At 43.2% G+C, this 25,246-nt stretch overlaps 1 protein-coding gene across 1 annotated transcript in view; it reads right to left on the reverse strand.

The window, feature by feature from the left end:
* The window catches only part of LOC310937178 (collagen alpha-1(XV) chain-like), a 62,255-nt gene that overhangs the window by 24,946 nt on the left and 12,063 nt on the right, over positions 1-25,246 (reverse strand). The window contains exons 3-4 of the mRNA XM_083901391.1: positions 372-619; positions 121-291 (exon numbers count right to left, since the gene is read on the reverse strand). Coding sequence (XP_083757517.1) covers positions 121-291; positions 372-619 — 419 coding nt within the window. The remainder of the gene's footprint in view (positions 1-120; positions 292-371; positions 620-25,246) is intronic.

Consider the following 25,246-nt stretch of genomic DNA (forward strand, 5'->3'; position numbering starts at 1 on the left):
AATTTGCCCTTGTGTATTAATAATAAATTGCTTTATAGTCAAAGTTAAACCCTGTCTCGTCTTTTATCATCTTTATATACGGCCTCACCAGAGAGGAAAGAAAGAACTCCGCGCACTCACCTCTGACCCCTGTACGGTCAGCGTAAACCTGGCCCATCGTCCCGTCAGGTCTCCCATCTTAAAAGAAGCAGCTTCCTGTGTCCCGCTGGTCGTTCCTGGGTCAGTGTAGTACAGCACAACCCTCTGAGATCCATCCTCCACTTCTGACAGAGCCACGCCCAAGTGTACGATCTGAAAACCAGAGTCACGTGTAAAAAAAAAGAAGAAAATCCCCGACAAACGAAACCAAATCCAATAAACCCGCGACTTACTTTCTGATAAGCGTCTGTGATGGCGAACAGCACGCCGCCGCGCCGCGTCGTGGGTTTGGCGATGACCACGATGGCGAACTCGTCGTAGAACGGGTCGGGGATGAAGGACTTGGTGAGGCGGCCCACGTTGGCGTCCGGTCCGAAGCTGTAGGCGGGGTAGCCCTCGAAGCCCGTGACGAAGGAGACGGAGGGAGGGAGGGGGACGCCGATCAGCTCCGTGAGGTCCAAGTTTCCCTGAGAACCGCGCTCTGCAAAAGAGGAACCGGCAAAAGACGGAGATGAAGGAACATTATCGAGAGAGATTTGAACGATAAACGCAATAACGTTCACGTCAAAATGGGTAAAAACCTTTCAGAAACTCGCTTCATTTCAGAGAGTCCCAAAAACTAAGTTTTAAGCACCAAAAGTTGACTATTTAATAACCTCAGGATGAGACTCACTCAGCTTTTCTTCATGCTACAGATTTAATGCACCAGAAAAAAGTGGCTCTTTTTGAAATCTGATATTTTCCAACTCATTCAAGTGAAGTAAAAAACAAGATTAGATTTGATAAAAGGCGACACACTCTTTGAAATATGGGCTGTGTGCAAAAATTATTATGTTATGACAAAAAAGTTATGGCAATTTTCAAATCAGATTTGTGTCATTTCCCTACGTGGTTTTAGGTCACAATATGTCTCCAAAAACTGGGGTTTTTTAAATGTTAAAGTTGAAATTCAGCTACCAAACATCTCTTTTGGAAATTATTCCTTTACTAATTCAAAATATTAGTAAAGTATTATATTATACAAACACTTTGCACAGACTTGCACTGGTTTGTGAGAGTTTTTCAATCTTAAAAAATTTAGTCCTGCACACAACCCACATTTATGATGTTGACGAAGTTATCAATGTACACGAAAGTCAGGTGCAAGACACTTGTAGTGAATGGGAAGCGGTCAAGTCTGATTAGAATAATGTGGGTGGTAATCTGAACATGTTCAGTTCCACAACTTCTCAAATGATCTGGTTTAATCTCGTGAGGACACCGCCAAGTCTCGCACCTTTTGTATATATCCAACATGGCGGCCGCCAAAAAGCAGCCGTCTTTTGTCCATTTTAAGCGATTTACTCGCCGAGTTCCCTTGGGCAAAAGTCATTAGACACCATGAGTGCATAACCATAGCTCCTAGAAAACTACAACGAGCACAATTTTTGTATGTATACATCATCTAGATCTACACAACGGCGTACAGATCTACGTTCGTTGATCACACGTCTTGGAAGTGGGGAAGCGACGACTACGCCCTTTTCCAGACTCGATCTCAAACGAGACAGAGCCGCAGTCACTCTCCAAACTCCCTCCGCTCCTCTTCTCCGCATCATTTTCAGACAGATGCACTGATCCGTTTCGACCCTTCTTCTTTGTAGTTTGACAACACATCGGTCACACCTCGCGAAGTCTCGCCGCGAGGACGGGAGAGAAAGGACTTCCATGTGTCCGACACCTACTTCATCATTACTGTATGAATGGGCTGAATGCACATTTGCATGCTCTCCTCAGGTTCTTCATGCACGGTTATTCCCACCACCACAACATCCCATTCTCTTCTCTGCTCTCAGACAAACACACACACTTTCACTGAGTCCAACACCTGGTTCTCCTTAGCGTGAAGACCCCGAGAACAATCATGTGTTGTTTTAGCGAGTACCAGCGGAGGGTATAGACGACGGGCATCTGGAAGGCGTTAGCGTGGACTAATACACGAGCGCTGTGCAGTGGCAGTTCCTGTAAATTAGGCCGCCGCCGCCGTGTGGCGTGCGTGTGTGTGTGTGTGTGCGGGAGAAACGAAGCTGAAGAGAGCCAACGTTAGGACTTCCACAAGTGCACTGTGTTTGTATATACAGTATTTTGCCCTATATACACAGATGTGGCTACTAACTGAGGCCTCTCCACACGAACGGAGGCACGCTTAGATTGCAGAGTAAAGCTCAATTTATACTCCTGCGTAATGTGCTCTGTTACGCAGCCTATCGGAGAGCCTCTGCGTCGTCTCCGGCTGCACAAAATATTTTTTAAGTGTCCGTCACTCCGTCAAGGGACAACGGAGACGGCAAGGGCGCACCGAGCGTCCTCAGAGGCAGAGCTAATCACCGCCGACAACGTCGCTGCCAGACTATAAAAACGTCATATCTCAATACATAACAGCAAATGTTTAGACTCTAAATGGCCAATTTCTCGCCTCAAATTATCTCAAAACTGCGTTCCAGGACACAGAAACGTGACAAAAACGGCCGCAGTTTCAATGTTATTCCACTGCAACAACAACAACAGTCTTTCTCTCTCCGACGCCATTGCTCACTGTAGCCAAAAGCACAACAACCTTGTGTAGTGACTACACAACAACCTTGTGTAGTGACCCCTACTGATCGGGCAGGAAATTGCAGAAGTATGAAGGCTCGAGGGGTTTCCGTGATAACGCATTACAAAGTATAATGTGGCCTCCCGCTCCAGCAAGAACGAGCTGAAAGATTTGCGTTAATATATCCAATTGCAAAACTGTGAAAATGTGTCAAATGTGCTGTATATAAAGAAATGCTCCCTCTGTGTTTTCAGGGCTCGAAGTTTGATGCAAAAAAACGTCTAAACTTGACAAATAAACTAGATTTCAGGGAAATCAGCACTGGGTTAGAGGTGAAAATATCCTGGATTTCAAACTTGTGGTAATTGTGTCGTTGGCTGCATCAAAAACAGACGTTTTGCTCTGTATGCTCTGTAGCTGTCACTGGCCAAAGTGGATCTGCCAACACTTAAGCACGTCACTGCTCGATCCTTCTCGGTCCAAGAGTGACATCATCACCGCCGCAGATGTTCCTCTAACAGCTGTTGGACAGATCGGGGCAAAACAGAAATTAAAGAAAAAGAGATGTACTCTCCGCACTCGTGTTCTCACTGTGCGGGATGAAGAATCATGAACGATCATCAATAATTCGCCATATTTGGAACCGATTGTGTCGATCTCGTCTCAATAAAACTGTGAAATAATGAAAGTAGGGCAGTTAAAAACACAAAGATGCCGGTGATGTGAGTCATTCTGGTCAGGGTGTGACTTCTCAGAGAAAAATCGGCCTTGGCTGAAGCCGAGCACCACCTGTGCACTGAAGACAGTGGAGACGAGAGGAGGAGGAGGAGGAAGACTCGGGAGATACAGTAACATGTCCTCCAGATAATGATCACATGAATGAAGAGCGAGATGCTGCCAGGTATCAAAGTTTCACTGTGTCACTGAGGAGTTGCTGGCTTCGGTCAAAGGTAAACTCCCTGTTCTTGGGAAGAGGAGGAAGTCTAATCCTGGACGGTGAAGTGTGAGAACAGGAACTTTTTAATTTCGTTAGAGAGATTCTGGCACGAGGCGACGACGCTGCAGAGGAGTTGTTAGATTGGGTTAGCTCGCGTTACACTGTGTCGGCTTGTAAAGTATGTGGGATTTATCTTGTCCTGCCCATTAACTGAGAATATCTAAACTGTATTACCCTCCTGGTTTGATGTTTCAGGCACCAAACGTAATTTTGGTCATATTCCTAATGGAAAAGCTGCGGTTGGAAACGCGCCATAAGATAAATTGTTGCTTTATGTAAGAGGAAAAGTGTAGCCAAGATGAAATGTCAGTAAACATGAAACAGGTCCAATAAACAGGTTGATTGTACTGCAGGTGTATGAGGTTGTGTTCATGGTCTGTGTCTGTTTACAGGGCACAGAGTGTTTATAAGCCTGCTTCCTTTTCACAAACGAGCAACAGACACTGCAATCGCTGTTGTCTCTGCAGGGCTTTTACTGAGAGAATCACACACAGTTATGATGAAACCCAGACTTTTAGTCAAGACGGCTCTTCTACCTTATCCACTTTTGTAAGAAATGGACCATCTTAATAAAATCAACAGCTGAAAAAGGGTGAACAAAGGAAGGTATTTGGGTCAAAGTTGATTCGCAGATGTTGCACTCCACGACACCAATAATACCACGATATGAACGATTCTGTGATATTGCAAGACAATCATACATCGACACATACGCAATATCTTTCTACCTGAATTTAACGTGAAAAGTTAAAAGTGCAGGATTTCAGAATGTATCCACAACATAGAGAACAAAGGTCATAACGTCTATGTAGCATCTGTTAACGCAGCTTTCTACGATTAAAATACAGGGAATAAAATATAATTAATATATATATATATATATATATTTGCCCTGGTGTATCGATTATCGTATCGCACAAGGAAGTACGATGATATATCACCAAATCCATATTTTGACCCACACCTGGTACAGAACGTGTGTACTTTTTGAAAATACAGTGTAAGAATTATAGTGGAATTGCAGGTATTAAAGCAAAAAACCCTAAAATTAACAGCTTCAAAATCACTGCGATGGCTCACCGACTAGCAGCTTTTGCAAGTTTCTAACTTCATGTGACTTAGGAGACTCGAATAGCAAGATTTAAAGCCAGCAAGTTAAAGAATAACACTGAAATTACATCATTAAATAAGTTCTAACAAAATTTTATCGTGTATGCTTCACAATAACATCCGCTCCGGGTCAAATATGATGGCGCACACCTAACAGTCAATGACAGGTCTTGTTGAGTCAGGGGTTTTAAGACGTATTCGTTTGGCTGAGAGTCTTTAGATTCAGAACAAAGAAATACAGGCGGGTGATAATGACATGAAGATGACGGATACTGTATTTGCACAACTCTAAATGGTGCCGAAGAAAATGTCTCGGCTGTCAGTCGGATGAGAGGCGGCTCCGCGAGTACGGAGTCCTGCCCGAAACCTCAATCCACAACATCACAGATCATCACATGGTGAACGTGCTCGAAGGACTAACGAGCACATAAAGACGCGACCGATCCAGAACAAACGGCTCCGTTGCTGTGTCACTGTTACGCAGCAAATCCACTACATCTGTGGTCACACCGCAGCCTCAGCCGCAGCCTCAGCCGCAGCCTCAGCCTCAGCCTCAGCCTCTCTCTTATTGAGTCATCACTTCAAAACCTCCCCCATTATATTTAAAAACCACACTGTGTCATGAAGTGTGAACTTACACGGGGACACATCTGCAAAGAGTGGCTGAGATAATCACGATAATGAGCTGTGCAGAGGAAACTAAACAAACAATACAGCAAACTATGATGTAACAGCAATGTGAAACACCGTCATTGGACTCGTATTAAACCCAATTTTATCTCATGCCAGCACATCTTGAAATATTGAATATTTGAATGGACCAGCAAAGGGAATACACAGCGTTACCAGGCAAATATAATAACATGTGTTTGAGATCAATATTAAGCCAGAAAATCATGATTTTGATTCTTTTTTTAAATGGCTTGTTCTTATACAAATAAGTGATAAGTTGCTTTATTAAAACCATATCGCTTTATAATAAACATGCAGAAACACAGACTTCTGATTGAGCACGGTCATTTCAGAAAAAGCAGATACCTGCTTTTAATTATTTTAAAGGAAGAACTCAAACTGCGGAGGATTTTCTCATTTCATTCTTCGAAGCAGACAAAACACGACACCTCTCGCGTCCTTTGAACCGTGATCGACGGGGGCCGGTGATGTCAGCCGTGTGCTGCTGCTGCTGCTGTGAAAAAGCAGGAGGTCGCAGGTAAAGTGCAAAGACCACACAGTGTGTTCCCTCCACTGGAAGGTACGCAATGTGTGTGTAGCTACGGGCCTCTGCTTTAGCACAAAGCTGCTCTGTTAGCGTTGAGCCCAAAGAGCCAGATCAGTGCAGTCATTAAGGAGGAGGAGGGAGTTAAGGAGAGTGAAGTTAAGTGTAGGCGACGCTCGCTGTGATCAAAAGAGTCCCAGCTCTCAGTGACGTGAGAGAGGAACTAAAGTGTGTCAGAGTTAGTATAAACTGTGTGAACGTCTTTATTTTTTTAAATAGTAAACATATTAGGGTGAATTCCAATTCCTCGCTTAACCCTCAATCTCAAAAATGCGCTCCCTCTAGTGCAAGTGCTGTCTCGATTCTCAGAAAAATTAAGTTGAGGGCCGAGTTTAAGGGCTGTATCGCCCTCAATATTGAGATTTTCCCGAGACCACCCTTGGGAGCAGGGGCTACCCAGAATGCATTGCGTGTTTTGACAGAACAAAGATGGCGCCAAAAGCAGCAAAACGAGCACGCTACAAATGTAAGTATTTTCTTTGTTAATAGTGATATAAAAATAATGAAAACCATTGCGTTATTTTAGTTTAGGCCCATATTATGGATTACTGACGTCATTGTTGCGTAACATTTATTTTACGATCTTTTGTCAATAGCTGGCTGGTACGGATGACGTAAATGCGTTCTTGTTCTTCTTTTTTGGAGTTGACAGACTGGACGCAGCTTTCCCGTTATTCTGCCCCCCACAGTCTGAAACCGTAACTGCATTTAAGGGGTGTCCCATTTCTAAGTGACAAAATAACCCTCAACACTTTGAGGGCCAGTTATAAATAAGTGTTGGGCTTGAGGATTAAGATAGGAATTGGAATTAGCCCTTAGTCTTGAAAACGTTGAGTGTAATTAATGCCGATTGCTGTAATCAACTATTGCCTTTTTGTGATCAAAAAGGTTCATCATCAGAGGTTTCATTCCTGTTGGGAAATTACCAAATATTGGCCAACATGTTGGAATGTCATCTCAGGAATTACTTCAGCACCTGCAAATGCAACTTTTTTTGTGGAAGGAAATGTCTAAAATTGTGAATTTAGATGGATTTCCATGTCTGCTCTGTCCAAATAATGCCATGTTTCCATCAAGATTGGGTCTGGTTTGGAACGGTAAAGCCATGTCTCAATGCTTTTTGCCTGAGAACACTTCCTTTACTTGGTTGCTCATGTTTATCCTGCTCGATTTGAGACTCAAGATGTCGAGTTTTGTAAGTAAAAGACTGCGTGTGTTGAAGAAACACCTGTCAGTTATGTAGAAAACTGTCAGGACCGTACCATTTCACTCTGGTAACCCAAGAGGGAAGGGTACCAAAAATGGAACAGTTGGGAATACATACGTACAGAACCATTCCACAGATTTGTGGGTCGTGTGTCTGTCAAAATCAATGAGCTGCCACCATCTGCTCAGTCTGACACAGCTCTTTCTTTCTTTCTTGTTCCTGTGTTATTGAAAACAGACAGTTTGTGGTCGATGGTGCATTCATTTTCCTTCATTCCAATGAGAAACACCACATTTATTACACGATGTTGCAAGAAACCCAACTTGACTGCAGCAGCAGCCGAAGCGTACGAGTCGCACACGTGGAAGCAGCGAACGGTGACGATGTAGATGGAGGATGATTTATACGGGAACATGTGGCAGCCTGTGTAAAGGGCGGGTTCGCTTAAATAATGAAAATGTGTGATATCTTGTGGTATCTTGCTGTGGGATTTGTCCCCACACTACTTCAGCATAAGGGAATGGAGTTTTGACGGTAAAAAATTAAGAGATAAACTATTAAACGAGCTAATGAGAGATAAACAAGCATCCATACTCGAAATACAGTCAATTTAGGCATTAAAATCCAACCTCTGTGATCCGATGAGATCAGAGTGGCATTAAAAATACTGGCATTAAAAATGTGTCTCCAGGGAATCAAAGCTCTACTTGCGCTGCTGTAACATGAAACAAGATTTTAACCATTAGAGAAAGAACCCATGTCTTGATGACATATAAGCACATATTATTCCTGCATATTAGCATTAAAAAACCCTCCAAAATGTCAACGAGTCAGATCTCTGATGTGTCCTGAGAATGGAACGTGGACACCTGCGTCCTCAAACAACCTCTGAACGTGGATTTGTCATCGGATTTAATGGTTAAATCTCCATGTGATTGGATTGGACTCAAGTTGGATGTTAATCCCAGGTCTGAACGAGACCTGAAACCAACCCCAGTCTGCGCGTCTTTGAACTGTGACAGAAGCCAGAGAACCTGGACATAAACATAAACATAAACAAGTCGAGGAAAAACTCTTTAACAGATCCTTCTAGCCCAGAAGGAATCATTCCGCAAGATTCAAGTGCTGATTTTTTTTGTAATTCAGAGCAGGAATCGCTGCATAGTCACCTCCTGATCCACTGTACATATGCAGTCCCTTGGGAAGCGCAGTTACAATGGAGTCCTTCATATACTCGCAAACGCAAATAAATAAGTGGAGCTGCCGCACGAGTTTTCCAATGTGGGAATAAACCTGGCGCAGCGCTCACGTATAAAAGGAGCTCTTTCTGTTTGGTAAAATCCTGAAATATCAAGAACAAAATTGCTCAACGTCGACCGACTGCAACGTCCTTTGAAGTATATTATTTACTGCGACCTCTTCAAAGACGACGTTTTAATTCATGCACATCGTAACGTATATATAAAATAATCGAAAGAAATATCTGTTGCAGCCAAGACGCCGAAGCACAAACAATTGGCTCCAGGTTTTCTCATAAAGCACGAGGACGTTTTTTTCCGCAATAAAGCCAAAATGAGTTCATGTTGCGAGAGGCCAACGACGGGACATCAGCACAACAGCACAGCTGATTATCCCATAAAATGGAAACAGCTTTTTACAGCCGCTTAGATTTAAACTGCCGGTGATGAGATAAACCAGATGGGTTTACTTACGGGAATCTAAATAACCTGGTCATTCTCGCTGCTGGATCAGACCCAAGCGCATTTACACGGATGTTTTAATTCATATTTAGATAAGCTCTCTCTCTCTCTTTTTGAAGGTCTTGATGACGGGGTATTTCCAGCTCAAACGTGTTAGAAGATTTGAAATGACGGATTTGTGTGTGACGAAAGAGTTAAGTTTCACAAGAGCCCCCCGTTTTTTTTTTTCCCATGAAGCTCGCCGCTTTTATCAGTGTTGATGCGGAGGTTTGAGGCGCTCTCATCCATCCTCGGTGGTTTTATAAACAGCAAACGTCTGAGGCAGCTGTTGAGAGAACAAACCGCCGGGGATGGGGCGCTGGGTTACTGATTTCACAAAAGAAAAAACAAAACCCTGTCTGAATTAATTTGCCGTTATCGACGACATCGGCAACAAATCGCGGCAGCAGCAGCAGCGGCGGGATTTCATTAAGCAGCCCGTTTGAGATGACACATTATGATTTTGGCCGAGCAGTGCTGCTCTATAAAGCGCCGGCGCCAAGTCTGACTCACCCACAATATCCGCCCGTGTCCCATGTTAACCCTTGTCGAGAGCTCTGGTATCCACGGGAGAATAAAAGGGCACAAGATTATTAATCCCAGAGTGAAAAAATGCAATCAGCTCCTCAGGAAAATCAAATATTTTCAGGGAAATTCCACAGCAGCCCAGAACCAGTATAAATAATACATGATCCTGCAGGGAGGAAGTGATAAGCTGGACGGAGAATTTAAGTTAAACGGCTTTGGTGACAGACTCAGCAACACTATTCTCTCTCTTGGGGGCATTTTATGTTTAAAATTCTTCAGATACTGTACAGAAAACAATGCGTACTTATCATACAACTTATAAAATATGGGGTTATCCTTTTATGGAGATACGCAGGACCAAGGTTTAGGCAATTACTTCTTCCTCATTTGGTCTAATTTGACCAATTTTACAACCCCCTCAAAGCGTAACCTCTGTGTTTTTCATCTCGTTGCCTCCAGACACAACGATATCCTCCACACTGAGCATTAAACTGTTGATCTTTGGTGTCCACCATAAAAACATGACTCGGTAAGACAATTATGCAACAGGTGCAAAACATCTATTATTTCAGGTATGATGAAAAACATTTCAAAAAACAAACGTAATCGTTAAAATAACTAAAATGCTCATCTTCGATAGCCTTAGAAGGTTTTCGAAAGCCAACACAAGACAAGTCAGTCAATACAAAACTGAAGCTGCAACTACACACACTCGCGCACAACGGCAGCTTTATGTGGGGCAGGTAACGCCAGGTCTGGACTGGAGCTAAAAAACGTGGTTAAGTAGCGAGAGAGAGCACATTCTTGTGTTCCGTCCAACATTCGTCTCATGGAGCCGGAGTCGACCGTCTCCCAATGAGGCGAACCAGCTCTCGCTCTCGCACGGTGGTCTGAGCGACTACTGTCCACTTAATGTATGATAATGTATACAGTGGAACAGCGCTTTGCTGAAATATTGCGTAAATTTGCTCTTTGATCCACTTTCACTGCTGTAAAACAGTCGGTGGAAGTTTTGTGCAAACATGAAGTGTATAAACCAACTTTTAAATGCAAAAAAGCCGCAATTTTGTCGTCCCCTGCATTAAAGCGGGGGTCTAATTTGACATCACAAACATTCATCCAGATTTTTCCTCAACTCTTAATAGGTCTTGGAAAAACAAGAGCGTGCCAGGAAACTTAAAGGAGTCTTAAAGGTAAGCTACTACGCTGTAGGTTTTGCAGGAGTTAAGAGTCTGACCGAGGAAGAGGAGCATATATATATATAACGACTTCCTAATGACAACAGTGTAATTGTAGCTCGCAGGAGTGCGGAGGGTGGGGGTCATTCAGGGTCAGGACAGAATAAGCATGGAGTGCCGTGATTTATGTCCCTGACTTTTACTTTCTTTTTTAACATCTCGCGTCTAAAACTTGGGAAGACCATGTTCCAAAAAAAAAACTCCATACAAATAGTCATTTGTATCCCCATCTGCTTCACTTTACACACTCCCTTCCACAGCATATTACATTACAAGAATTTCAAGTCTTTCTACTCTCATGCTAAATTGGGCAACAACAGAGGTGAAAACCAAGTTTGGGTGTATTTTTGACCTGGAATTCAGACAAATCCCTTGCAGTTTGTTTTGGTGCGAGTCTGGACCAGAGCTCTGGAGCGAGTCCATAAAAGCTCGTATTGGACAGAACTGGGGTCACTGGTAAGGGCTGCGTTTTTCCCTCCGTACAAAACAAGCTGGCTGGGTCTCAGGATGCCGACTGCCAAAGGCAGAATGCTTAAGACTGTTAGGTCAGCGGAGCCACACATTGTTTCCGTCCGTCTGACCAGAAAAACCTAAACATATACGAGCTCCCGGCTCCTTCTGAGTTCTTATCTTCAATCGTAACACGAGGCACCGACTTGGCGTCGGCGAGAGAACAGGATCACCTTTGTAAAGTGGAATACTTGCCCTATTTTTTCTAAGCCCCTTGGGTCACTTGACGGCCAAACATCAGACTTGTGCGCGCTTCTTTTCAGGTGCATGTTTCGCTAGTTTGAACATAAAAGTCAAAACGCACAGTCATGTTCACAGCTGCACATCTGTAGCACTGAGCAGGTTAACTGCCTCATTCTGGAGAGAGTTTGAAAGGCCAAGAACAACTGTGGGATATCTAATGTTCCCTAAATGTCTTCTTGCACAATTTGGGAGATGCAAGAAAACCTCAAATATACACAATATCCTCAATAGCAAACAAACAATGATGATGCAGAAATTCTTTGAAAATGTATCACAGGTCAAATGGAAAATCCAGGCCATGTTGAAGTACAATAAAGTACAATATCTTCATCTTTTGGATGCTCATAACTAAGGTCGTCACAGCAGATTTCCTCTCTGGATGCCCTTCCTTCCTTTTAACCAAGACTTGAGTACTCGCGGCACCTTGAGTACTTACGCACTTCTACTGGCTGGATACAGTGCATTACGGCAAATTTGGGGTCAAGTATCTTGCCCAGTGACACAGTGATCTGCATGTAAAACTGGAGGAGCATCTTTCCAAGATCCTTCAAATTCAAGTTAAGGCCACATTATACTTCTACGACTGCGTAACCCACAGAAACCCCTCGAGCCTTCATAGTTCTCCGTCGTGGTGCCGGATGTGCACTGCAATTTCCCGCCCGAACAGTAGGGGTCTCTGCGCAAAGGTTGTTGTGCTTTTGGCTACAGTGAGCAATGGCGTACGAGAGAGAAAGACTGTTGTTGTTGTTGTTGCAGCGGAATAACATTGAAACAGTGGCTGTTTCTCACCTCAAAATAAATAGGTTTCTGTCCCGGAATGCAGTTTTAAGATAATTTGAGGTGAGAAATTAGCCATTTAGAGTCTAAACGTGTGGTTTGTGTATTAAGATATGACGCCGTCGGCTGTGTGTGTCGGCGTTAGCTCGGCCTGTCCTGAGGACCAATAGCAGCCCTTGCCGTCTCTGTTGTCCCTTGACGGAGTGACGGACACTTAAAAAATATTTAGTGCAGTCGGAGACGACGCAGAGGCCTCTGCGTAACCTACGTAGAGCACTTTGCGCAGGAGTATAAATCGGGCTTTACTGCTCATACCCCCGCCCCGTTTGGTGTGGTTAACATTTAATGTGCCGCCATTTATTCGGCGTTTGAGGGAAGACACTGGGGCCTCACACGGCCGTCAAGTTAATTAAAGCAGCTTTAAAGCCTGGTGGCAACAGCGGCGCATCCACTGTTGGGTCAAATGTCACGGGGGCTGCATGTAAACGCCACATTGTCTGGGCTTACCCCAAGCTGTGTTTAACCAGCTGTAGAAACTGCACTCTGACCGAGGTGTCAGAGGAATGATGGGATAGCTCAAAAAAAAAAGAAGTAAAAACACGCTGCTTGCTTTTGGCAGTTTGCCCTTAAAATGTCCAGCCTTCAACGTTAGAGCATATCGAGAGAAAGTGCAAAGCCGATGTGTCTCAGTTCGAAATGAATTTGATGAATGGCCAACGCGGTGCATGAGAGAGCAGCGGAGGACGGGAGTGAGGAGAGGTAATAACGTGGAGCAGAAAGACAAAAGCAATCAATCACATGCTAAAAAAAGGATGGAAGGTACAAAGCCTCTTTGCCACTTCATCAACAAAACAAGTGGGAGCTTTTTCTTTCTTTTTTTCACCTTGGCCATGGTTTGTCAAGACTCCTGCCACAGAAGACAATGGAAGAGGAGAGTTGAAAGGAAGTGTTGGACAGGAAATTTAAGAAAAGACAAACGGTTAAGAGTAACAAAAAAAAAAAACCTAAATGTGCAATGGTTCAAACAAAGAATTTACATCTGAAAGTGAACACCCCTCTGTTTCATCTCTATCAGCTCCTCAAAGCAAAAAAAAAAAAAAAAAGAAGAAGAAAGAAATCCCTCTGCTACTTTTCCAGTGATGGATGCCAAAGCATTGCATTCGAGCAAAGATTTGTCATGTTTGTGTTCATCACACTGAAGATACTCGTGTAGCTTATCCAAACTGTTCCTACAGAGAGAGGGTGGAGGAGCTGGAGTGGGAGTGGGGGAGTTCTGAGTGCTACCATCTGCTTTGGCTCCGCAGACCCAAGAGTTATTCAATCTAGTTTTGGAGAGCGGGACCTCGGCCAATCCACTTGCACTTCCAGTCCATTCATTGACTTACAGTAAGGGTGGCTGCTTCTACGGCGCCGGGTGACTGAATCTGCTGGACTGAAGTCTTGACCGGACGAGCTGACCTAGATGGGAATGGCCCGGATGACCCCGTGCTCATTTCAAGTTTAAAACGATGTTCACTCTGAAGATCAGTCTATTCATAGACCAAAGTCACTTTCTGTAAAAAGATTTGTCTTGCAGACGATTCTGTGCTCCCAGATTTGCGGCGGGGTTTAGAAGCAGCAGAAATCAAGGTCCACGGATGTTTTTCCCTGGTTTTAATAACTCGATATCTGACTTTGGAATGAACTGGAAGGACTTATCAGCTAAACAAATCCTGGGTTAGGGTTGGCTTTGACTCTGATTAGCATTAGTGGTAAGACCTGGATGAACGGGCTAATGACCTCATTGTCCATTTAAAGTAAAAGATACAAAACTGTATCTACCAACTTTGTCACTGATGTTTGTTTTCACAAATCCTAGCTATAATACGCCAACTTTTACTGCCAAAAAGAGTCACAATTCTGGGTCATTTTGCAAATTCTCCAAAAACAGCTCCTCTTGGAATAATTTCCATGGCCTTCTATGAAGATAAGTCAATAACTGTTGACGTCATGAGCTACTATACCATTAATTTAGCCTATACTGAGGCTATTTTCCATAGTTTACATTGGCTTTTTTAAACACAGGTTGGTTTCTGTGGGATTAATTTGCAATACTGGCACTAAGAGCAAAGACCTCTTGCCAAAAATGTTGAATCATTGCTGCAGAATATACCTGGATGCAGCTCTTTCTAACATCGATTTCCAACACAAGACAGCTGTTTGAGAATTAATTTGTACAATCCGTTGCCAAACTGGGTCAAACGGCAGTTCAGGTTCAATCCATGCAGGACATGAACCCCGTCTTTAACCCCAGTGTACGGCAACAAACGGGAAACACTCAGCAGCTGTTAGCGTCATTTGTCAGGTCAAAACCAGGTCAAGCTCATTGACTTGTTATTTTCACTTAGCATCCCTATCATCTCTGAAGTGGTGACAGGGGAGTTACCAAAGCTTTTCTAAGACCACAAACTGTTTATTGAGAATGCACTTGGTCTCATTGGCAATGACTTGGGAAGACCAGCGTACGATCTATTTTGCAGCAAGCAAACAAAGAAAAATAGATAAATTGAAGACTGAGAAATGCAAATAAAGAATGGAAGAGCAACCTTCAAAGGCATTAACAAGCACTCTTAAAGGTGAAGTAAGTAGTTTATAGTGCCATCTAGAGGAGAGGCTGAAATTTACAACAAAGAACTGCTCCTCTGCTCACCCCCTCCCTTCCCTGAGCGCTTCGGTTTCCTCAGCCGGTCAAATGTCGTCCTCGTCGTCTTTCTCCGTGTCAGCAGATGAGGTTCGTGAGGCGAGGGAGAGGGCGGAGCTACCGCGGCCGTAGCAGACGAAGCGGAGAGAGTGGAGGCGGGACTTCCTGCTACAAGTAAAGAGACGCTTGATTTGTTCTCTCGCGTTTGTCCTTACAGGCTCCGGTAGAAACATGGCGTCTCGCTGCTAACAGTGGCTATGCAACCGTGGCCATGTTATTTTACATGACTATTTGAAACACTACGAAAATGAAACAAAAACTATGATACAGCGACTAGACAATGCAGGAGCACATAATATGTATAAAAAAGTGGATTTTGGGTTATATAAACCCATAAACACTACAGTGTCCCTTTAAGGGTAAACATTTCCATATGTCTACTCTTTAGCAGGCATTAATGACATCGCTCTTTGCCTCAGACTTAGCGTAAAGAAAACTTGCATTCAAGTCTAATCCAAGTTCAAGATAAACCCAAAAATAACACGGCCATATGTTATTCTCTCTGCTCAATAACCAACATCCCAACAGTGCTGTAACTTATAATGTGCAAGGTAATGGTGCTGCTCTTTAGGAGGCCTCAAAGCCTGTGATGTCTCTGCTCCATCTGCTGCTCGGCACGATGGAAACATCAGCTCTGTTTTTATAGCCACTGCTCGTAGCTTCCAACATTGTTTTTTTTTTTTTTGTCCTCTTTCTGCCACATTCTCAGTGCGTCCACGTTATCCCGCAGAGAAACATCTTCGACTCGTGCGTCTCCATAACGTTAACTTGTCAATGAAAAACGTGCTTTATGTTTAGCTTGGTGACGGATTTCTGAAGCAGCGCTGGCTCGACAGATGGAAATCGGGGGGCGATGAGGTCTTCGCGTCAACACTTTTGAAACTTTTCAGGGGCAAAGATGAAATGAGAAGAGTTTTTTTTTTTTTTTTTGTTATTACTGGCTCTAGAACCTGATACGTGTTTTTCCAGCAGACATTGACGCAAGCCAGCGAGTGCATTTTTTTAAAAATAAGTTGTAAATAAAAAGTCAAGAAAGAAGAGGACAGGGCCACACAGTGAACGCTTAGTGAGCACTGCACCTTCCAACAAAAGTTGGAGGTTCAAACTTGCTTTCATAACGCCACAGAGGACTGAAAAAGAAGAAGAAGAAGAAGCAGAAGGCTTCTGTGAAAATATTGATTTTACTGCAAGATTGCAAAAAAAGAAAAAGAAATACCCTTGGATATTTGTGCGGTGTGTTATTGTGAGTTGAGGTTTGGGGGGAACCAAACTCTGGCGTTTAAGGTGACTTAAGCCAATACAACATTATGTTAAAATGACCACACTGTGTCATCATAGATTAAGGGAAAATGTTGTGACACTGGGTTCTCTGATCACAATAGAACAGCTAGAGTCCGACTCCAGTCCGACTAAGCGTATACATGCAGGAGTAATCGGACTATGAATCACATTATCCAGGTATGTTAGTCCAACTTAGACTAGCTCGGTAGTGACCGGTTTTGCAAGTGTATGCACTCTTTCAAGACATGATTTGAAAGACTCAAAGCTGAAACCAGGAACATGAGTGAAGGCTGGTGAGTTCAGGAGCAGTACGACATCAGACAACTGAGTAAAGCCCATTGACAGCAATGACACAAACGTTCAGTGGTCGACATGGAGACAAACAGAGCAACATTAAGTCCGGTTTTTCCCGTCATTTCCTGGGTCATGTTCACAACCACAAGCAGTTACGTGGAGGCTCGAGACGCTAGTCATGGATTTCCCCCCCTGGTAAATGACTGTGTGGTGTGAACTCAGTGACTGCAAGTCTCCAAATCACAACGCAGCAAAGTTCTGCATCGGGAACTAGGCTTTAATACGAAGCACAGACGCAATATCAGAATACGTGAACATAAATCTAATAAATATCAGGTTCCTTTTCTGGCTGCAGTTTCCCCACAGGCTGATGTTTCATCTTCCAACTGGTCATTAAATTATCTTTAAATTTCACTAATGACTAACTTCACACTGGCCCTGACTGGAAACCTTAGTAGTTTTATAATCATGAAAGCTGCTGCGTGTGCAGAAAGACATTTTATACGCACACCAATAGACGTCGTCATACTTCTGTAGCAATCAAAAGTCTCGGTCCTTTCCAGAATAAGCAGTTTGATTTATGATTTACGAGAAGAGACCGTTCCTTTGTCCTGCTCTTTATGTGATGGCGGCTCTTTACAGTGTTTAGGTTTGTGAGTTCTCTTTCATGCCCGATCTTCATTTGAAAGATCCGATTCATAAAATACTTGGATGAATCTTGCAGACTTAACAGCCGAGTCTGCAGATGTGTTACTTTAGCACATGCATTTACTCCGTTTTCATCTCAGAACAACAACATAATATCACTGCTGTCTTTATCAGATCAGCGCAGATGCAGGCTGATGCACTTCTAGGCTGTTCTATCACTTACAACTGTACTGTGGGGTGGTCACAATAAATAAAAAAAAAGTGCATTAAACTAACTACTTAGGAGCTTTTAGAGAGATACGCAGCATTAGTGCGGTGAGAATCTTTCTCGTGATCAAACAAAATCGGTACGGAAACACGAAATATGACTAAACTAATCTGAACGGATCCTGTGAATCAGAGTTGAATCAATTCAGGAAATCCCTGGCGATGCCCAGCCCTTGTGTGAGTTCCTGCGCGGGTGTAAAGCTTTCCAAATTTAGAAGGCGGCCTCTCTCCTTTGCAAACAATCAGCCAACAGCAGGAGATTGCACATAGCCGTTAGTCTCCATAAAAAAAAAACCAACAAGTACCCGCTGGCAATCCTGCGGGCTCTTTGATCCTCGTCATCCGACCTCGACTTCGTTTCCTCGTCCTACAAATAAACTGAAAGCATGACAATCTCGTTCTCCACACACACCTCAGTCATCCAAAAAGGAAAACTGTTTTTTTTCGGTCGGCTTATGTTACAGAGGATATTTCCCTTTGTTTTGAGCTGCTCTGAATAATCGCAGGCACACTTCTACGCCGTCCTTTGTGCCAACAGTTGATTCGATTTTGTGCGCATAAAGAGAATCTATTCCAGCTGCTCTGCCCCGAACTGACAATGCATACAAATTGCTCGCAAATGCTAGAAAACCCAAGACATCTGCTGGGACGGTTGATGATGGGCACCCACGTCCTGAGCGGTGGTGAGACATGAACGAGATGCGGATTCTATGAGCGACGCTCATCTCTTATCTGAGAAACGCTCGTATGGCAAATATAAAACTGTAGAAACCAGTATAAATTCAGAGGATATCTGATCAACATGGCACGTCAAGTCTGTTTGTGATAAAAAACATACAAACATACTTTTTAATGCTCATGACTGACTGAATTTTCAACTTTTCTGACCCGTTTTCCACCCATTTTTAACCAAGTGTGAAGAAAAAGTGCAAATATCTTGTTTGCAGGCTGAGTCCAACCAGGAAGTAAACATGTATTGCGTAGCCACCAGAGGGCGATAACCACTAATTGCAAAAAAAGAAAATTCTCTATATATAAAAAGGTCAATAAACAAGGCATTTTTCAACAGAACATGAGGTCAATTTTCTAATTTATGTTCTAATTTGGAGGAAAATTTATGATAAATGTGTGTGATTGACAGCAATAGGGAAGAGGTCTGGTTGCAGGTGACTGACTTTGTTCTGCAACCACACAACCACATCTTATATACAGTCTTTGTTTTCACATTAAACCAGAATCCAAATGCACACCAAGCACAAAACAAACACCAGAGGTGATAATGGCCATAAAACGGCTCGTTCTCTGTAGGGTCATCATATTCTAAAGCACTTTGCAAGAGGCCCTTTGTTTTATATCTACAACAAGCGTCCGTGACAACAACAAAACCCCCAGAAGGCTGCGTCTCTGGTCTTAAGCCGTTTACACCTCCAATCGTTACCACACCTTGCGTTCTGTGCGAATGTGAAATGCTTGGATGCGTCCCGTCGGCCAATTCACAGCAGGAGCAAAGACAATTAGTATGAAACAGGAACCATCTATACATAAATATTAACCTGTCCCAGAACAGCTATTAAAAACCCAACTCCTCGTTTCTCACCTGCTCTTAAACCTCTTTCCCAGAACTCTTGGTGGTGTTCAACAGATACTGCAACAGTGATACGATTAAATGTCCTTTTCATATTTTTCAAGTCGGTAAATTCATGCAGAACTTCGTCATAATGTTTTGTCACATATTTTTCTCCTTATCAAATAATTGCAGTGTCTTTCGATTTGGGGAGGCTGCACTTGGTCAAAGCACAATTTTGATTATTTTGCCATAAACTGAGCAGACCTGGTGGCAAATTATTCATTTGGAGAGTTAGAGACGCTCTAAACTCTAGCTTGAAAACCATGTTTGCGTTTCACAGCCTTCACTCGAGCATCCTTGGAGACTGGACAGACTTTCGCTTTCCCTCCAACGCTGTAGAGGTGAGATTACACTTCCACAGTTTCCTCTGGGTGCATGATAAATGCTCCATTTTTCTTTCCCAGAGCAGCTTTTTTTTTTTTTTTTTTTTTAAAGTGGTGGCGGTGGTTTGCTGCTGCTGCCGAACAAATATGTCTGTGAAACCACAATCCTTTTCCCGAACGACCTCGGTTACGACCTAGAGGAAACACCGCGTTGCCCTGCGCCTCCAGAGCTCCGCGGCGGTTACAAGGCGCGAGAGGCGAGCCGAGGCTGCAGTAACGATAAAGATGTCGTGTCGTCACGCTCGCCTTGTTCCAGGCCATTACACGCACGTTGCATCATCGGCTGGAAACTCCACAGGAAAGCCGTGAAAAGCCACTCGTCAGCGAGGACAGACGAGTCAAAGACACACGAAAACAAAAGATGAATGAAAGGAAACCGCTTAAAGCGGAACTCGACCGGAAGTTCCTATTAACGCTGTTTTTTTAGTGTGTATCAGCATCATTACCTTGTTTATGAAGCCCTGAAGGTTCTAAACAAACACTTCAGACACTGCTGAGAACGCTGTGTTTTATTGTAATCTCGGGGCTCAGCGAGATCTCTGAAAATCCCGTAATAGTTACGTAAACAGCGGTTCTCCTGAACAGCAGATCCTCCTGCTCCGGGCACTAGTCCGGGCACATCCGGTTGCGTACATTGAACCGCAGAAGAAGAATAACGTCCGTTGTGGTGGTGTTTCACGAGCAACAGTGTCTTCTGACTCCGGGTCAAAGGTCGTCAAAGGGACTGCGGCGGGGAGTCGTGAAGAAGCTATTTTTAAACACTGTTAAAACAATGTTTTGATAATGAGGAGCAGTGCATCCACCGTTCCAGAGGGGGGAGCTGTGCTTCTGAGAGCTGGTGTGCTGAATAGTACTGGCCAATCACAAGCCTCTGTCTTCTGGGGGTGAGAGTTCACTCACAAATATCGCGGCTGATGAACATCGTCAGAAAAGAGGATTTCAATCGGCTCGTTTACAGCAACTAGGAGGTTTTTGACCATAAAAACAAGTTAATATATGTAAGTAGAGTCTCATATTTTAGCTCGCGGGAAAACATCCAGACGGAACACAACCTTTTGGAGGTCTCGACATGACCGTTCGCAGTCACCCTCAGCTCAATAATAGATCAAGAAGCAAAGTGATTTCCCAGTTGGTGTAATTTGCCGAGAGGAAACTGGGCCAGAGTTCATGCTTCTTATCTGCGGCCGGTGGGAGAGCCATCAAATCCAAGGGTTGTCTGCTAACCGGGGCGGAGGGCAAAGCGAGGCATCACCTTAAATTGCTTCTCTTCCCCTCGGCCGCGTCGTCAGGTTTGACTCAGCTGTTAAAAGTTTTTGCTTAAGGGTTCTAACAGGGAAGTTTTATCAGCACAATAAAACATCAGCCTGTGCGAGCTGAGGAGTTGGGTTTTTTTTGGCGACGTGCAACCGATGAAGGAAATTTGCCAAAATGCAAATTGTGCAGCTTGCGGTGGATTAAAAACAGAAAAAAACGCTGCACAACAGAATCAGCTGGTTGAAAAATACACGGCTCTGTACCACACACACACACACACACACACACACACACACACACACACACACACCAGTTTTTACCAGCTTTTCAACTCTACCGTTAATTTCAGGCTTTGCCTGCCAGGAACACGCGTCTAACCGCTATGATTTTCCATTTAAACCGCAGCGTGCAGCTCCGTCGCTTTGCCAGCTTACATTAAAATGTTTAATTTTTACAGGTTGAGGTGTCACTGAACTGCCGTTTATAAAGGAGGGGGTTGGGGGGGGGGGGTTAATTACTCCATCCCACCACCACTTATGCTAAATAAACAGGAGAAACAGTGTGTGTCAGTCCAAGTGAAGTGAAAGCGCCTTCACTCTGAATACAACAACTGTGTTTTGCAGCTTGTTTTTTAAATGGACTATAAATAAAAATGGATTCCTGCTATTAAGCCTCAATTTAAGTGGGCGTCGTGTCACTCTTTGATCATCTATTCTCCTCTAAGTGGGAACATAACTTACAAAAATGACAGGAAAAGCTGAAATTAGTGATTGAAAGCATTGCGACTTTCTCTCCTACATCTGTTCAGTCTGTATTTATGTGAACCAATCTCATATTTGTTGAGTTCTATTGCACAGCATTTGTGGTTCAATCCATTGTCTTTGTATTATATACGACGGTGTGAAGACCATGCGTCCATGTCCCAATGTAGAGAACTTACATCTTTAATCTTGTTGATTCAAAAGCTCAGTGAGCAGAGGCTTCACGTCTTGTGTCATGAGAACATAAAAAGTGTTTGCAGAGGCTTAATAGGTGTTGCATTTACTCTGAGGTTTGAAAGCCTTTTTTGAAGAGCCGTGGTGTTAAGCCCAATTTATACTCCTGCGTAAAGTGCTCTGCGTAGCTACGCAGAGTCCTCTGCGTCGACGCAGAACCTGTCGAAGAGCCTCTGCGTCGTCTCCGGGTGCACGGAATATTTTTTAAGTGTCCGTCACTCCGTCAAGGGACTACGGAGACGGCAAGAGCTGCGATTGGTCCTCAGGACAGACCGAGCTAAGCTGCTCTGTGCCGGCTCTCAGTGCGCTCCGGGCGTCCTGACAGAGGCGGAGCTGATCCCCGCCGATAACGCCGCTGCCGAACTATAAATACGTCATATCTTAACACACACAGCACATGTTTAGACTCTAAATGGCCAATTTCTCGCCTCAAATTATCTTAAAACTGCGTTCCGTGACACAGAAAAGTGAGAAACGGCCACTTTTTCAACAACAACAGTCTTTCTCTCTCTTTCTTTCTCGGACGCCATTGCTCACTGTAGCCAGAAGCACAACAACCTTGCGCAGCGACCCCTACTGATCGGGCGGGAAATTGCAGCGAGTGTCCGTCACCACGACGCAGAAGTATAAATGCTCGAGGCGTCTCCGTGGTGACGCAGACGGATAACGCATACGCAGTCGGAGAAGTATAATGTGGCCTTTATTCTTTTCCTCTCTGGTCAAAAGAGGCTGATGAAAAGCTTCAGGAGAAGCTTTGGAAGCATTGATGACAACAACAACCACAGTGTGAAGAGACGTAAAAGAGCTGTATGCGTTTTAAGTGTAATTTAATATATGCTTTGCCTTTGCAAAATAATGTTAGGTGTTACAGAAAACGTTGATCAATGGGTCCCCACGCGAAATATCGCAAAACACGGACTTAAAGGGTTATTTAATGTGAGTGACTGGAAAAACCCACTTCATATTGTTTGTATTTTGAGTGTTTTTTAAAGAATTAAAAACACATTTTCTCATTGTTCAACTTCTTAAATGTGAATATGTTCAGTTTATCCACATGACAAAAAAATGAGGACAAAAACAACACAAATTTCAACATTTTACGGACCACTCGACAAAGCGATTAATCGGAAAAACATACCTTACATCATCTTAATTATATTAACTGATATGGATGGCTGAAACTATCGCAAATTTAAAAAAAAAAAAAATTAAATAAAGAATTAAATAGAGTAATAAAATGGTATTTCTATGAATTATGTCATTATTTCTTGTCATTTTAGGCAGTTTTAGTCGTCAATGTTGAAAGTGAAAAAAAACACTTTGGCTCTTCAGCTTTCAAACGTTCCTGATGGATATTCAAGTTTAATCCACTGGGAAAATCATGGAGCGGTCCAACAATCAACCATTTAAGTCTTTTTTCTAATAGACAAAAAAAAAATGGCAGACCTCAGAATAATAAGCTAAGACACATCATCACAAGCAGAGAAAAAAAACACACACTCCGCGTTCCAATATACATCAAGCAGAGCCATGTGAAACGAATCCAAATATATTACAAGACCGACACTTTGAACAGCGCTTCAAGATGTCTGACTTCATTTTCTGTGACCACACAAACATCTCAAGTCATGTTTGAGTCCTCTTTGGAAACCAAGCACGTTTGGATTTTCATCACCACGACAGCAAAAGCGTTTCTGCAAAAAACGATGACGCTCAAGCCGCGTTCAAGCCAAAGAACGACCTTTTTTTACGACGAGGAGGGGAACAGATGAAGATGAAGGGAACAAAACGAGCGAATAATGTGGAGGCAGAAGAAGAAGAGACAGATGTTTGCTGATGTTGACTTGCCAGCGGTGGTTAAACAACACACAAAAATGAGACCAAACCATGAATTGGGTCTGTTTTTAGGAAGTGGATCGACAGTGTGCTCAGAAACAACACAGCTGTGGAGCAGCTGAGCACACGACACTCAGACCAGTACACGTGTCCACACACACAAAGTGACCAACAGAAAGTTCTTCTAATCCTCGCCCTCCCACTGGGAAACAATCCCATGCTCCATGGGGGGTGGGGGGGTGGGGGGGGGATGTGTCTGTCTTTCAACCGCTACCTCAAAACCCATTTCCTTTGTTGCTCAAGTCGCCAAAAGAAAACACGGATTCTTCGGCGATTACGGTGACAAATTCCTGGATCGACTAAAGAGATAAAAAGGTTCAAGTGTCAGTGATGAGAAGCTCAAAGTCACAAAAACAGAATAGTCTCTTTGAAGCGGCTTCGTGTTTGTCCTTTTAAAAAAAAGTGGTTTACGGAGGACGAGAGACGTCCGTCAGTCAGCGAGACCGGATCATGAAAGGCATGAAAGGTTCAAGGTTGGGACAAACATGCCACCACCACCACTGCTGCAAGTCTGTGAAACATTATCTGCTGCAGAAAGAGACATTTGAAGACTTTTAAACCAGCCTTTTCCATCAGATTTACATGTTCAGACTTTAAATAACACGTATACAATACTGTAAATTTGGTTCAAAGCTGGTTTATTTGTCCATGAACTGGGTCAATATTGGGGAAATCGAAAGGCTTGATTCTCACTACAAGTGTATTGAATGCTGAAATACCTCATTTTAATCTAATAAAAAACAACATACAGTAACGTATACTCGAGTTGATGGCGGCTCGTTTACCTGAGAGTGAAAACATTATAGAGCCTAATGGGGAAAAGTAAAGATTTTGTGTTTTAAACACACATTAGAAGCCCAGTCATTATGTCCAATGCAGGACTGAGGACGCATCTGTAAATGTAACAGTAAAAACAACATAAAACATAAGCACAACATAAAAAAAAACAGAGAAATAGTAGCCTTTACATCAGAATTACATGTTCAGACTTTAAATAACACGTATACAATACTGGAATTTTGGTTATCAGCAAAAAAAACTAAGTTCAATCAGTAAACGCTGATAAAACTGGACAAATAACATGTTCTGATGCTCTTGCACAATGTGGCCAAAAGTATGTGGACAGACATTCTTGTGCAGATCTGGCAAACTTCTTCATGCACACTCATCATTAATCATCAACTTATGTTGTTGTTGTTGTTGTTGTTGTTGTTGCTGCTAAACGGGATCAAAGACCTAGCGGGCTGTGTTCCAAACCCTCTGCTGAAGCCTTTCCCAAAAGATTGGAGGCAATTACATCAGATATCAAAAAGAAAAAACACAGAAACCACTGTTAGAATTTAGCTGAACTAGCAGGATGGGATCGGAATGTTGGATAACTACTGGAGTTTTTATCCGACAAGCTAGTTAATGCTAACTCTGTCACAAGACAAATCCCCACTTTTCTCATGCATTTCAGAAGGTTCAAATTACTGGCCAGCAAAACAACTATGGCGATTGTTGAGAACTGTTCAACTCCTGAT

The sequence above is a fragment of the Microchirus variegatus genome, assembly GCF_963457635.1.
Source record: "Microchirus variegatus genome assembly, chromosome: 15".
Classification (NCBI taxonomy): domain Eukaryota; kingdom Metazoa; phylum Chordata; class Actinopteri; order Pleuronectiformes; family Soleidae; genus Microchirus; species Microchirus variegatus.